The sequence below is a fragment of the Squalius cephalus genome, assembly GCF_949319135.1.
Source record: "Squalius cephalus genome assembly, chromosome: 25".
Taxonomy (NCBI): Eukaryota; Metazoa; Chordata; class Actinopteri; order Cypriniformes; family Leuciscidae; genus Squalius; species Squalius cephalus.
The window spans coordinates 9,164,071-9,177,525 of record NC_137146.1 but is presented as its reverse complement, the minus strand read 5'-3'; the positions used below and the strand labels follow the sequence as shown (position 1 = coordinate 9,177,525).

The 13,455-nt window shown below is 35.3% G+C and overlaps 3 protein-coding genes across 4 annotated transcripts in view; 1 reads left to right on the top strand and 2 right to left on the bottom strand.

Moving 5' to 3' along the window:
* Nucleotides 1-1,043, bottom strand: part of pld1b (phospholipase D1b) — a 35,708-nt gene extending 34,665 nt beyond the window's left edge. Inside the window, exon 1 of the mRNA XM_079862403.1 lies at nt 1,023-1,043. The gene's annotated coding sequence lies outside the window, so the exon portion shown is untranslated. The remainder of the gene's footprint in view (nt 1-1,022) is intronic.
* On the top strand, nt 730-3,047 carry ghsrb (growth hormone secretagogue receptor b). Its single transcript, XM_079862406.1, has 2 exons — nt 730-1,578; nt 2,677-3,047. The coding sequence occupies exons 1-2, from the start codon at nt 792-794 to the stop codon at nt 2,982-2,984; spliced, it is 1,095 nt and encodes a 364-aa protein (XP_079718532.1). The 5' UTR covers nt 730-791; the 3' UTR covers nt 2,985-3,047.
* Nucleotides 3,048-5,992: 2,945 nt separating this feature from the next.
* The window catches only part of fndc3bb (fibronectin type III domain containing 3Bb), a 56,718-nt gene continuing 49,255 nt past the window's right edge, over nt 5,993-13,455 (bottom strand). For both annotated transcript variants that reach the window (XM_079863766.1, XM_079863765.1), the window contains exons 21-24: nt 12,964-13,173; nt 11,108-11,274; nt 10,441-10,568; nt 5,993-7,174 (exon numbers count right to left, since the gene is read on the bottom strand). In XM_079863766.1, the coding sequence (XP_079719892.1) occupies nt 6,875-7,174; nt 10,441-10,568; nt 11,108-11,274; nt 12,964-13,173 (805 nt within the window). In that variant the 3' untranslated portion in view covers nt 5,993-6,874. The remainder of the gene's footprint in view (nt 7,175-10,440; nt 10,569-11,107; nt 11,275-12,963; nt 13,174-13,455) is intronic.

Genomic DNA, 13,455 nt, shown 5'->3' with positions numbered 1-13,455 from the left:
TACAGTACGTTACTCCACTAATGGATTGTACTCTCGTAATTACGGACGGTGCATTGTGCGATTGAATGAGTGCACTCGATACTTCCACTATGGTTTCAGACACCACTACAAATGGCTGTCCACTCAAATAGTGCCCTATTTAAGGGTATATGGGGCGATTTCGGACACAGCCTTCGTCATTATTACGAGAAAGTCTCTCAATATTTTGAGAAACTAAGTCATTACAAGAAAGTTTCTCATTATTATGACTTGCAGAATTAGTTGAGATTGAGAATCCAGCACTGTTTCATTAAGAAAGAAACCAAACAAACAGGTTTCAGCACCCTGGACAGCAGCACTCGCCGCTACACTTACTATTTATTTAACGTGTATTATATATCACGACAATTTATTTTTCTGTTACACATTCTTAGATGGTCTATTCACACCACCAGGTGGCATAAAATATACAACTATTACCCATCGCCGTGCAATCCAGCTTTCAATCGCTCTATTAATGTAATTCGTATTTGTTAGAAATGCTAAAACGCTAAGCGGAAACAAAATACATAGCGAATGAACAAATGCACAAATCTGCCTTTCACAGTCCAATTAGTCGAGGCATCTTGTGCGCGTGCGTGGAGTGGATCGTGTACCCCCGCGCGCAGCTCGGGGCGCATCATTGACAGGTTACTCGCGTGCACTTCTCATGCTGTGCACTGAACACCTGTAAGATGTGCATGGAAACAACAGCTGGGTGGAAATCATGAGGTGCCATTAAGCCCATGCAAATCCTCTGAAATTTCATCATAATGACTAATTGGACAAACGTGTCCAGCTGCCCGTTCAGCATCACTTTATGCGCTGAGGACATTATGGACAGTAATGCAACTGCTGAGGAGTACCCGGTCCATCTCTTCCCAGTCCCAATACTGACTAGCATCACAGTGACGTGCTCTTTCCTGTTCCTCGTCGGAATCGCTGGGAACCTGTTGACCATTTCGGTGGTCACTAAATACAAATACATGCGAACCACCACTAACCTTTACCTCTGCAGTATGGCACTTTCAGACCTGCTCATTTTCCTCTGCATGCCCCTCGACCTGTACCGGGTCTGGCGGTATCGCCCGTGGAACTTTGGCGACGAGCTGTGCAAACTCTTTCAGTTTGTGAGTGAAAGCTGCACGTACTCCACCATCCTCAACATCACCGCGCTGAGCGTGGAAAGATACTTCGCTATATGCTTTCCCTTCAGGGCAAAAGTCATCGTCACGCGGGGTCGGGTAAAAGTGGTGATTTTACTCCTCTGGGCTGTGGCTCTGTGCAGCGCGGGACCTATATTCATTCTGGTTGGGGTCGAGCACGAGAACGGCACCAACTCCTGGGAAACCAACGAGTGTAAAGCGACCGAATATGCCATCCGGTCCGGACTGCTTACTATGATGGTTTGGGTCTCCAGTGTGTTTTTCTTCCTCCCGGTCCTCTGTTTGACAGTGTTATACAGCCTCATAGGCAGAAGGCTGTGGAGAAGAAAGGAGAATCCAGTCGGACCCATTTCTAGTCGAGATAAGAACAATAAACAAACGGTCAAAATGCTAGGTGAGCTCAGCGATGCCCTGAAAAGTCGGACAAATACTTTGTGTATTATATTATGTTTAAAAATCATAGGCTATCTAGCCCATTATATTAGGCTATGTGTTGCGTGGGTTTCATTCAGAAAATTTTATTTAAAAAAATTATATTTAAAACAATTGTTTAATTTAATATGTATTTACATCTAACAGAACAGACGCTAATTAAACGCCATGTGCATAAAGCAATAAGCCACGAGAGGTGATTTTAACCAAATTAAGTGTTCCTATAGGCTATAAATAATAATAATAATAAAAAAATTATAATAAAAGTATTGTTATAAATGTACATTGATCTGTATTTTTGACATTGATCTGTATTTTTGACATTACAGTTTACATTAATTATTAATCAGAATCAGAATAAATGTTTTGCTCATTTTGTGCACGACTGCAAAGGTACAGCAAAAAAAAAACAAACAAAAAAAAAACATTGTGTCTCCTAATCAGACATGGGGACTATCTGTGATGAAATCTCCTATTTTGATGGTCTAAAATTCGTTCATTTCTGCCATACACAATTAATGCTTTTGATTAAACTAGTGTATATTCTATATTACAACTTTATGGACCATTAACTATTACTTGGAACCAAGAACTGTATCTCCAGCCTCCATTTAAAAGCATGTTGAACTTATTATTATTATTTATAAGAATCAAATTATTTTAATGAAGAACACATTCATTGACTAGAGGTAGCATGATTCCTGAACAAATGACTCTTTGTCCGGTTCTAAATCAAAAACATATCTACCCCGCGAGTCACTCAGATTCGATTTTCTTTGAGTGAATCAAAAACATACAGCGACCAGTGTAGTCCGAAACCAGAACGAATGACTCGAGTTCTTGAGTCGGTTCTTTTAGCGAACCATTTAGTCGGATCGATTAGTGATTCGACTCAGCCGTAAGTAGCCTAACTTAATAATTTCCGACTCGAAATAATTGCTACCAGCATGTTTAAACACTCTTTTTGAATATCGTATTGAATGTTTTTTTATATAATTATTTTTATAATGCAATGTAAAAACCATTAAAAACAATAACTTTCTCTCTCTCCCTTTTTCAGCTGTGGTGGTTCTTGCGTTTGTTCTCTGCTGGCTGCCGTTCCACGTTGGTCGTTATCTCTTCTCCAAGTCATCCGAGGCAAATTCTCCCATCATCTCCCAAATCAGCGAATACTGCAACTTGGTCTCATTTGTGCTGTTTTACCTCAGCGCTGCGATCAACCCAATCCTCTACAACATCATGTCGAAGAAGTACAGGAGCGCGGCGTGCAAACTGTTCGGAGTGAGGCGCGCTCCCGGACGATCTGTGCAGAGCATCGTGAACGCGGAGAGTTTTTCGGTGTGTAATGAATACAGCTGGAGCACGTGACAAAGGAAAAAATCGATTTGAAACGTGCACTTTTCAACACAGACTAAAAACACTGAATGAGAATGAAAAGGACAGTCAACATTAACCTCATCATTTTGGTGATATTGAGATTATGCATTTCATTTCAACCATCCACTGAGTCATCTGATATCATAAAAGCCATTGCATATTTTCAATTTAGCCTGTATATAGCAGAAAAAAAATAATCGAACTGCTGAGCCCTGATCACACTAAGTATATTAAAGGGATTGTTCACCAAAAAAAAAAAAATTCTGTCCTTAATTACTCACCCTCATGTCGTTTCACCTTCAGACTTTCGTTCATCTTCAGAACACAAATGAAGATCTTTTTTATGAAATCTGAGATCTTTCTGTCCCTCCATTGACAGCCTATGTTACCACTTTGACACTTCAAAAAGTCCGTAAAGAGATTGTAAAACTAATCCATATGAAGAGAGACTCGTCGCTTTATATAATGAACAGGTTTAATTAAGGCTTTTATTTCACATATAAACATTGATCAGCGAACGTAAACAAACTCAACCAAACCTGCTTGAACCACGAGAACAAACCTTGTGGAAGCTCATTGGTTCTTACAGAAGCTCAAACGTGCTGCGTAACGAATTGGTTTCGAAATTCGCGTCCGAAATTTTCGCACGTTAAAAAATAAATATGACCTCATGTTTTGTCAATCACGCTTACACACTGCCTCCGAAACTTTCGTCCGGCATAACATTTTTTGGATCGGGTTAGATTTTCTGCATTTTTCGCATCTGTAGCAAGCATTTTGAATGGTATTTTGACAATTCAGAGCCTCTGAAACACGAATACGGAAAAACGCATACGAAAATTTCAGACTCTGTGCAAGGACCTTTACACGAGAATGAACCTCATTGGTTCTTACAGAAGCTCAAACGTGCTGCATAACACGAGAATGAACCTCATTGGTTTTCGCACGTTATGTGAACATGCTTTTGCTCCATTTACCACAACTGATGTGTGAGTTGATGAATGTTTAGATGTGAATAAAAGCCTCAATTCAATCTGTTCATCATAGAGATCATGTCTCTTCAGAAATTTTTTATTAAACCGCTCAATTCATATGGATTAGTTTTACGATCTCTTTATGAATGTTTTGAAGCGTTAAAGTGTCAGTTGTGTAGCTGGCAACAGAGGAACAGATATCGCTCAGATTTCATTAAAAAAAATCTTCATTTGTGTTCCGAAGATGAATGAAAGTTTTGCGTGTTTGGAACGACATGAGGGTGATTAATGACATTTTTATTTTTTAAACTATTCTAATGCTGACTGAAAAGTTTTTTTTATTTTAAATAATTAAAAGCATATATTTTGTTTTTTAATTTTTTTATTGATGGCTGTATTTTTAACTTGAAGAGCAACATACCTAGTGCATACACCAAATATTAGTGTATTTTATGATAATGTTTATGCACAGGTATTTCCATCATCAGCAGACACCAGCAGTGTGACGATTCCCTTTACCTGGTATTCATGCAAACTGTACATATGCACACTACCCAAAATGCCTTAAACTGTGTGAAGTACTGGATGACAGAGCACTGTAGATGTAAGCACTCTAACATTGTACCCTATGTGGGAGAGATACAATGGTGCTGAATGATAACATCCCATGCCATTTAAAGCCCATCACCAAGCTTATGCCATTGGATCATAGTACATAAATGCATAGCAGGCATAAAAAGTGCACTTATTGCAGGTTTGTGAACAATGCCGTGTATTGTAAGCTTTGTGTTTGAATTCAGTATGTTACTTGTTGGCAATGACATTCTAATTAATGTAAAACCTTTTCTTGTGATGCCTGTAAAACACAAGAATCTTCAAGAGGAGACATGTTTTTGTTAATGAAAATATTTATGAAAGATATTTAGTATATTGTCTATATGCCTAAATTCACACTGTGATGCATTTTCTGGAAGGCATTATTGTGTAATATACATAAAGGTTTTGATGTCATGCAGTATTACTTGATTTTAAAATTAAAATGGATTTTGTGTTATCGACTACACAGCTTGTTTGTTCTTGGAAAAAAGAATAAAAAGTTTCGACTCCCCAGCAAGGAAAATCCAATGAAAATGTTTTTTGTGTCCTTCTGTAAAGATAAAATGTAAATAATACAACAAATAAAATATAAAACCTAATATAATTGATGGTCAAATTAAATACAAACACCTCAAATTGTTTCAGAAATTTAAAAAAATTTATTGTGTATAAATATATTACATATATGCTACAGATACATAATCATCTTAAATACAAAGGGTAGTAATTTTCAATATCTATACATTTAAATTGATATGGTAGTTTTTTTTTTTTTTTTTTTTTTTTTTTTTAAATATGTCTATGATTATAATTTACATCAATAAATGTGACAGTTATGCTTTAAAACAAAATGGTAATATGGAATGATTTTCATGAAACAATATGCAAGCATGGAAAACTATGTCTAGGCCACTTATTACCTGATATCCAGCTAAAAAAAAAAAAAAAAAAAATTTAAAGAAAAAAGTATTTATGTTTTCCACTTAAAAAGATTCTGGGTCTATAGTTCTTTTAAAAAAAAAAGAAAAAGTGTTCTTCAAGTGTTTCCACTTCAAGTTTTCTAGTGTCAAGTCATTTCAACTTCTTTTAATCAGACAACAATGGAATGTTTGTCTAAAAATTTCAGCAATACATGTATATATATATACGATGAGTAGTTAAAAGAAGTAAAAATAAAAATGCCAAGATTTGGCTTAAACTTGCTGTTGTGCAGATGAAATCACAAGGTCTATCAACCTTTTCAGAACCAAAAACAGAATAACAAACAATACAAATATATCTGAAATAAGACAGGTTAATGATGTTAAAATGCTGCGGTATATTTGGAAAAATAATAAAGATTTGTCGTAAAAAAGACATGCTACATGAGGAAAATATTGAATCTGACAGTTCTGATTCTTGTAATAAATAAATGAAGATTGCACTGTGATTTGCATTATAAAGTAAAAGTATATAGCATAAATAAATCCAACCAAACTGTTTCTGTATACCATTTTTTGCTCACTAACTTTGGTTAAGGGCTGATTGAGCTAGTAAACATGATCATGTACTGTATGTGACCAGGGTAAAGGGTTAATTGAATACTGTAAGCAGCAGATCTGAAATGATTTGTCATGAAAGATTGGATTTGTGGATTTAAAGGCACAGGTTCACATCACATCAAGTCCCTGAGGTACAAACACTCCAGACTTCACAACACTGTACATTGATGATTGATTGCAAAGACTGTCATTTGACTCTCTTTGGACTGACAGTTGCTGGTGTTTTTCTGAATTTTTTCCTTTTTTTGTATAGAAGGCCCAAGGACACCTCTTTTTTTTGAAAGACAAACTAAAGCATAAAGCTTTTAAGAAGCTTTTAGACAGACTTTCAGGGGCACAGATAAGAGAAAGAATATCGGTGACGTTTATCTGTCTAGACACTGAATTAAAGTTAATCAAAACTGACCATTAAAAAAAAAAACATCCTCAGACTCCATTATTACATAACTTGAGATCCGAAAGGCCACTTATTACTTTAGTGTTAAAAATCTCCTAAATACTAAATATAAAATGTATAAAATATGCTACAGCATCTTAAACTAAAACAAAAAAAAACAAAAACAAAAAACAGGCACAGACGCCGAACAGTACGTTTCATCATTACTGATTTCTTAAAGCTGTGACTCACCTTATAGAAACTGTAAAAAACCTGTAATAAAAAATAATGTGGTGGTCGTTCTTAAAACTGTAAAAAGTGTATTTTGGTCAATGACCAAAAAAAAAAATACTTGCACTAATGGTTTTGCAAGCTTTAGTTTAAAACTCAAGTCTAAATCAGAAGCTGAAGCAGGAAGGCCATTAAGACCGAGAGAGAGGCCACCCCAAACACTATGAGGCCGGCGAACTGTTCATCTGTGAGGGTTTTTCCCATGGGCACCCTGGTGACGTCCGCTTCCACAGCCAGTGTGGCGTCAGACCGCCGCAGGTTGAAGTGAGCGGACGGGCTGAAGGACCCGAACAGCTCCTGATGGGTGTCTGCGCAGCGCCTGCATGCAAACACTCGCACACGGTAGTCTGTGTTCCACTGCAGGCCGAACAGCTGGAAGGACGTCTCGTCTCCCTTATACACCTAAGAGACACAAGGAAAGTGATGCATTAGCTCAGATCAAGTTCATCCTTAATCACGGTGCATACTTTTGGATACTTAAAAAGGAATTATTATTATTATTATTATTAATATTAATAATAATAATAATAATAATAATAAAATACTTCTTAGATAATATATAGGGTGAATGGGATGGAAAATAAATAATATATTTACACACAAAAAAATATTTATAAATATTAATATTATATACCAAATATTCAAATTTAATAAATATACAATAACACAAATTATATATATATATATATATATATCCCCAATTAATTAAAGGCATATAATATAATATATAAAAATAAATGTATTACAATATAGATGCAAACGTATACATGGAAATTATAAGTAAATATGAAATATAAAATCTACTATATAATTATTATTATTAATTATACAAGGTATGTAAATATTTATGTATATACATATGTACAGTATATGTATATAGATCTGTAAATAATATATATTTAAATGCTATCCCTTATTATAAAAAATAAGGTTACACTTTATTTCAAGGTGTCATCATTACAGTGTAAGTATACATTTAATTACTGAGTAATATTAAATAACTACATGTACTTACTATAGGGTTAGGATTTGTTTGAGGGTTAATTATGCATCATTTACTGTTATGACTATAGTAACTTCAATTCAGCTTTGCATCACAAAAATAAATTACATTTTAAAGTATATTAAAAAAAGAGAACAATTATTTTAAATTGTAATAATATTTCATAATATTACTGTTTTGTTTTTTTTTTTGTTTTTTTTTAACTGCAGGCTTGATGAGCATAAGAGACTTCTTTCAAAAACATTAAAAATAGTAATGTTTCCAAACTTTTGACTCGTACTGTATGTAACAAGGACACTGTAAAATAAAGTGTTACCAAAAATAATTGAACAAAAAACATTGTTTTAGGCAGCTACAGCAAATGCAGTAAAAGAACAAATGAGGAATGAATCAACAAGATTTTAGGTTCAGTTGTCATCAGAAAAGAATCCAAGATGGAAGAAAGAAGGCCAGACAGTCTTTTCACTCGGCCTCTGACCCACATATTGCAAAATATAAATCTTCAGAGCTCGCTAATAAAAGACTTCGGTCTGCCCAAAGGGAATCTCAACAAGACACTGTAATCCTTTCATCTGGAGAGCGAGACACTCTGTCATGATCAATATCATAAGAATGAGCTGTACTTCTGTTTGTTCATAAAACACTGATGATGTTCTTGCTTGAAATACAAAAAAATTTCCTCTGTGGTGTATATAAAAAACACTGTAATGAATGATGTTTGTACTGTATGTGATAGGACATTCTGCACTAATGACCCCTACAATATGCTTAATAGTCTGTATGTAGCACAAGGGCACTACTCAATGGAAGATTCAATTCAATTCACAGCAGTAAGTCAGTGTGCTTCACAATCAGAAGCAAAACCAATTATTCTACATCTTTTATTGGCAAAACTAAGTATAACAATAGCTCACCGAATGTGGTTGTTGACAAAAGCATAAGCCATTTTTGGAAACATGCACAAAAAAAACAAAAAACCTCAGCAAATGGAAAATAAAAACAGGCCTAGTAAATATTGTTGAAGTCACGTATTCAGACTTGGTTCCACCTGTCACATGCAGCACTCAGAAGGACCACAACATATGTCTCCATGGAAACAAAAGAGATTTTAAGCCTCTCAATAAACGGTAGCTCAGTTAAGGTGAAGTCTTGATATTATTGCCATGAAAGACACACAATTATGTATGTATAATTAGTCTTCTGTGTATTAAAAATCCCAGTTAATTAAAGGCACTGAAAATATTTACATAATCTTGAATGCTACATGTCTAGCACAGGCAGAACAAATTCATTAAAATTAGACACCTTAGTGGTATTTGCATAAACGGGGGATAATGGCTGCTCAGTTAAACTGTTAATTAAGCTAATATATTGCCTGGGGAACTCCAGTCCTTTATTGAATTATTTTGTTTAAATCAAAATTAATATAGCAAGGCATTGGTGAGGATGAATTTAGTAGAACAGATGAATGACTGTAGGGTGAATCACTAGAAACGTCAAGGGCTCAGTTGTTCAAAAGGTTTAAGGACGTTTTGGAAATGTTTTGCTTTCCAGGATCAGGTAATCCATATTACATTTGTGCCGGGTTTTCAAAGCAAAACTGGATTGGAAAGAAAACAACAAACAAACAAAAATTCCCTTCCGTTAAAAGTGAGACCCCTACGGAGGCACTAAAGTATGGAAGCTTGTTTCCGCCACGGAATAAAACTATTTTATTGCGACTTTAGATCTCACAATTAAGATTTTTTTTCTCAGAGTTAATAATAGATAAACAGAGTGTATAATAGAGTAATAATAGTCATTTTTCACATTACATGAAAATATACAGCTGCTGGAAGATGCTGTTCATTCATTGGCCAGAGGAGAACTGCCAGGAGAACTGGAGGAGTCTTTTTAGACTTTAGTTTGCATCATTGAATCATTATTTTCCTGTTTATCACTCTGAATCTGCTTTAAAACAATCTGTATTATATAAAGTGCATTATAAATAAAGGTGACTTGACGTTACAGTAATGAGAATTTGGTAGGAAAATGACCTCAAACCTCACCTTTGTGAGATTCAACCACATGTATTCATGAAAAAGACGCATCCTTTGGAGAAGAGAGGACAGAAAATGTGAAGGAGGAGGTAGTGCGTTTTCTCATTTTAATGAATAAATCCAGATGATTTCAAATGTTGTGAATTTCCATTGGATTTATCGGCGTAACAAAAATCAGTTCACAACAAAAGCGACTGTACACCTGGATGGACCCAATCGTGCTGATAACATGTTTCCCTCTCTCTGCGTGCCTTTCCGACCCCACGGCACATCTGAATGAATCCTTTGGGACTGTGTGTACGGGAGCACTCAATTTCATTCAAATGTTGATTGTGATGAGTTAAAGCAGATAAAATGGAACAGAGAGCAAATGCTGCAAATAGCTCGAGCCCCGTTTCCATTTCCTGTTCTAAATGAATTTTATTCATCGACAGCTCGTCTCCTGTGACTGTGGCCATATGTAAATCTAGCATGGAAAAGGACAGTGTTTCTTCCGTGAAACAAAGTAAAACTACCATAAGGTATTCTTTCATCTCAAACATTTAAACAAAAATATCAAACAAGTTGAAGTTCTTGAAAAACAATGTGGGTTTAGGAAGTAAAAGATGAAGGAGTTTGGATCATACCTGTTTAAAATCAGATTCTCTGCCTCCCAGCACCTGTAGAACATAGCTGATTCGGTCTCCTCTCATTGGTGGAATACTCTCCCATGTGACCTCACAGGTATTTCCCTCTAGTTGAACAATTTTTGGGGCTGAAGGAACAAAAAACAATTTTCAGGTTTTTTTATTTATTTAGTTAGTTTTTACATCTTTTCTTCTTCTATACACTATCAGTAAGATATTTTTAGTTTATGTTTTACACGTTTGTTTGTTTCTGAATCAAAAGTAGTCAAAAACAGTAATATTGTAAATATTCCTTATCTAAAATAAATGTTTTCTATTTGAATATATTGGAGTACATGTAATTTACTCCTTCAGTGTCACATGATCCTTAGAAATCATTCTAATATGCTGATTTGCTGCCCAAAAAAACATGTATTATTATATCAATGCTGAAAACAGTTGTGCTGCTAAATATTTTTTCAGGATGAATAAAAAGTTCAAAAGAACAGCATTTATTTAAAATAGAAATATTTGTAACATTATAAATGTCTTTACTGTCACTTTTGATCAATTTAATGAGTCCTTGCTGAATAAAAGTATCAATTTACTTAAAATGCATATACATACATGTATATATAATAGCGATCCCAAACTTTACAGACGAGTACAAGTATAATAAATGTGGTACCCTTCAGTGTTTGTGGCAGAGATTTGGTGGTGCTGAAGGTGTACGTCTCCGAAAACGGCCCCTCGCCCGCCTCGCTCACTGCCTGGATCCGGAAACGGTACCGGCTCGATTCGCTCAGCCTCTGCAGCTTAAAAGTGTGGCTCGGACCTCGGTAAACCACCACAAACCTAACAAGATAGTGAAGGCGTATTACAAACATGAACAAACAACATTAATTATAATTTTTAATTAACTGGTAGCCTAGAATTTCTTTTAAAATCTTGAGTGCAAATGGAAAAAAAATGGATTGATGGCTTGAGATTAGATAGCTGAACGCTGTTCCGTTCACTTAAATAAATAACATGAAGGTAGAGAAGATTGTGCGGTACAGGCAGGCCTTCATTACCTCCATTTAAGAGTCCAGACTTTACTGCTTATATGGTTAAAATTTTTCAGAAGAGGAACTGAGGCTGAAAGCTTAAAACCGTGGAGAGCACGGGCCTTTATTTGCTTCTAAATTAGCCATCGTGGGTCAGTTGACAAGCAACTCTGAGAAAGCATTAAGGCATGAGGTCTTGATAACCCTGAGTCTCCTATTCTAATTCCCAACAGCGCTTTGAGATCAAGTCTTCTCATTAACTAACTCCACCTTAATGGACCCACAAACACAAAATGTGCTTTTCAGATTATTTGCTTGCATCAGAGAGAAGAACCTTCCCTACGGGTGCATCAGGGACAAATTAAAGTGCATGCATACGCACACACACACAAAGATTCTTTACTATGAAAAAAATATATATTCAAATGAAGAACATATTTTACATAATTTGAGCAAAATTACCAAGCTTTTGATGTGAAGTACAAGACTATTATTCTTAATTATGAACCAGGATTATTGTTAACTAAAATTAAAACCATAAAAACACTTTCTTGAAATTTGCCAAGGCAATATTTCTCATTTTCATTTAGTTTATGTAGAAGTACTAATATAACAACTAAATAAACTACAACTAAAAACTAAAAAAACTATATAGACATTTTTAAAAAGAAACTATTAAAATGATATTAGACATTTTTAATAAAAATAAAAATAAAATATAATTCAAAATATTACCAAAAACTATAATGGTAGGGGGTAAAGCATTACAATTAACAAGAGTTACGTAATCAGATTACTTTTTTCAAGTAACTAGTAAAGTAAACACAAGTTACTAAATGTTCTCATTTATTGACTGACACCTCTCCTGTCTCCATGTTGAGAGTAAGTGCAGAGGTGTTGTGTGCTGTGTGAACATGATGGGTATTGTGGTTCTAGACTAAATGTGAGCAGGCATTTACTCATCTCACTTGCACTAAAACAGATTCAGTATTCCTCAAAATGAATAAAAACTGTGAAATGCAAACTCAGCATATTACTAAAACCTGCAGTAATTTAATGTTAAATTGCACAAATATACTTTATGTATTAAGTCTCACTTTTTTATTTAATCTTTTTGCTGCTGACCTTTGATGATCCATTTCAACCATACCAATAAGCAAAAACGTACTCTTTTAGGGAGCAATGCAATATTCAATATAATTAACTTTAAAAGCAACTGTAAAAAAGTAAAAAATGGCTTTGAGTCAAGTAACTGAAAGTAATTTCTAAAAGTCTAGAACAAACACTCACCGTCTGTGCAAGACTGACTAACCAAAAGGTAACAAAGGTACCTTTACATATAGGTCAATTAAATATTTAAAACCCACAATCAGTTGGTTTGTTCAATGGTTCAATCTAATTTAGCCTAATTATACAAGACTTCAATAAGACCAATTAGTCAACTCTCAGACTAGTTGATTATGAAAATATGTATTTTTGCACATCCTTCAGTGCTAACCTCTGATTCTTGTCCTCCATCTGCAGAATGTAGGTAGTGTCGTCGTTGAGTTGACTTCGGCTGCTGAAACCCCAACGTAGTTTGAGACTCTGGGGTCCGACCGCTGCACACTCCAGCCGTGGTGGAGAGGGCGGCAGGGGCCTCGTCCTCACCGTTAGGGTCTGACTGAAGGGCCCGGGGCCCATTTCATTTTCTGCTCGAATCTGCAGGCTGAGAGGAGAAAGAAAGCAAATAAAGTGTTAAAGCTTTTTAATCTTGTACAGTTGTTAGCTCCCTAGGGTTTAAAAGGCTAAGTCACTTCTAAAATCAATTCTTGATTCTCTTCAAATGATCTCTCTTCACTTGAACGACCCTAAGGAAACTCTGTGTCGATGAATCAGTATTGGTGACTTTAAAGGGAATAAATCATCCAAAAATGAAGCTCGGTGACCTTTAGCACAGATGAAAATGATCTACTCTGGTTGAAGGGGTGGTCTTGCATTCGAATGAGGA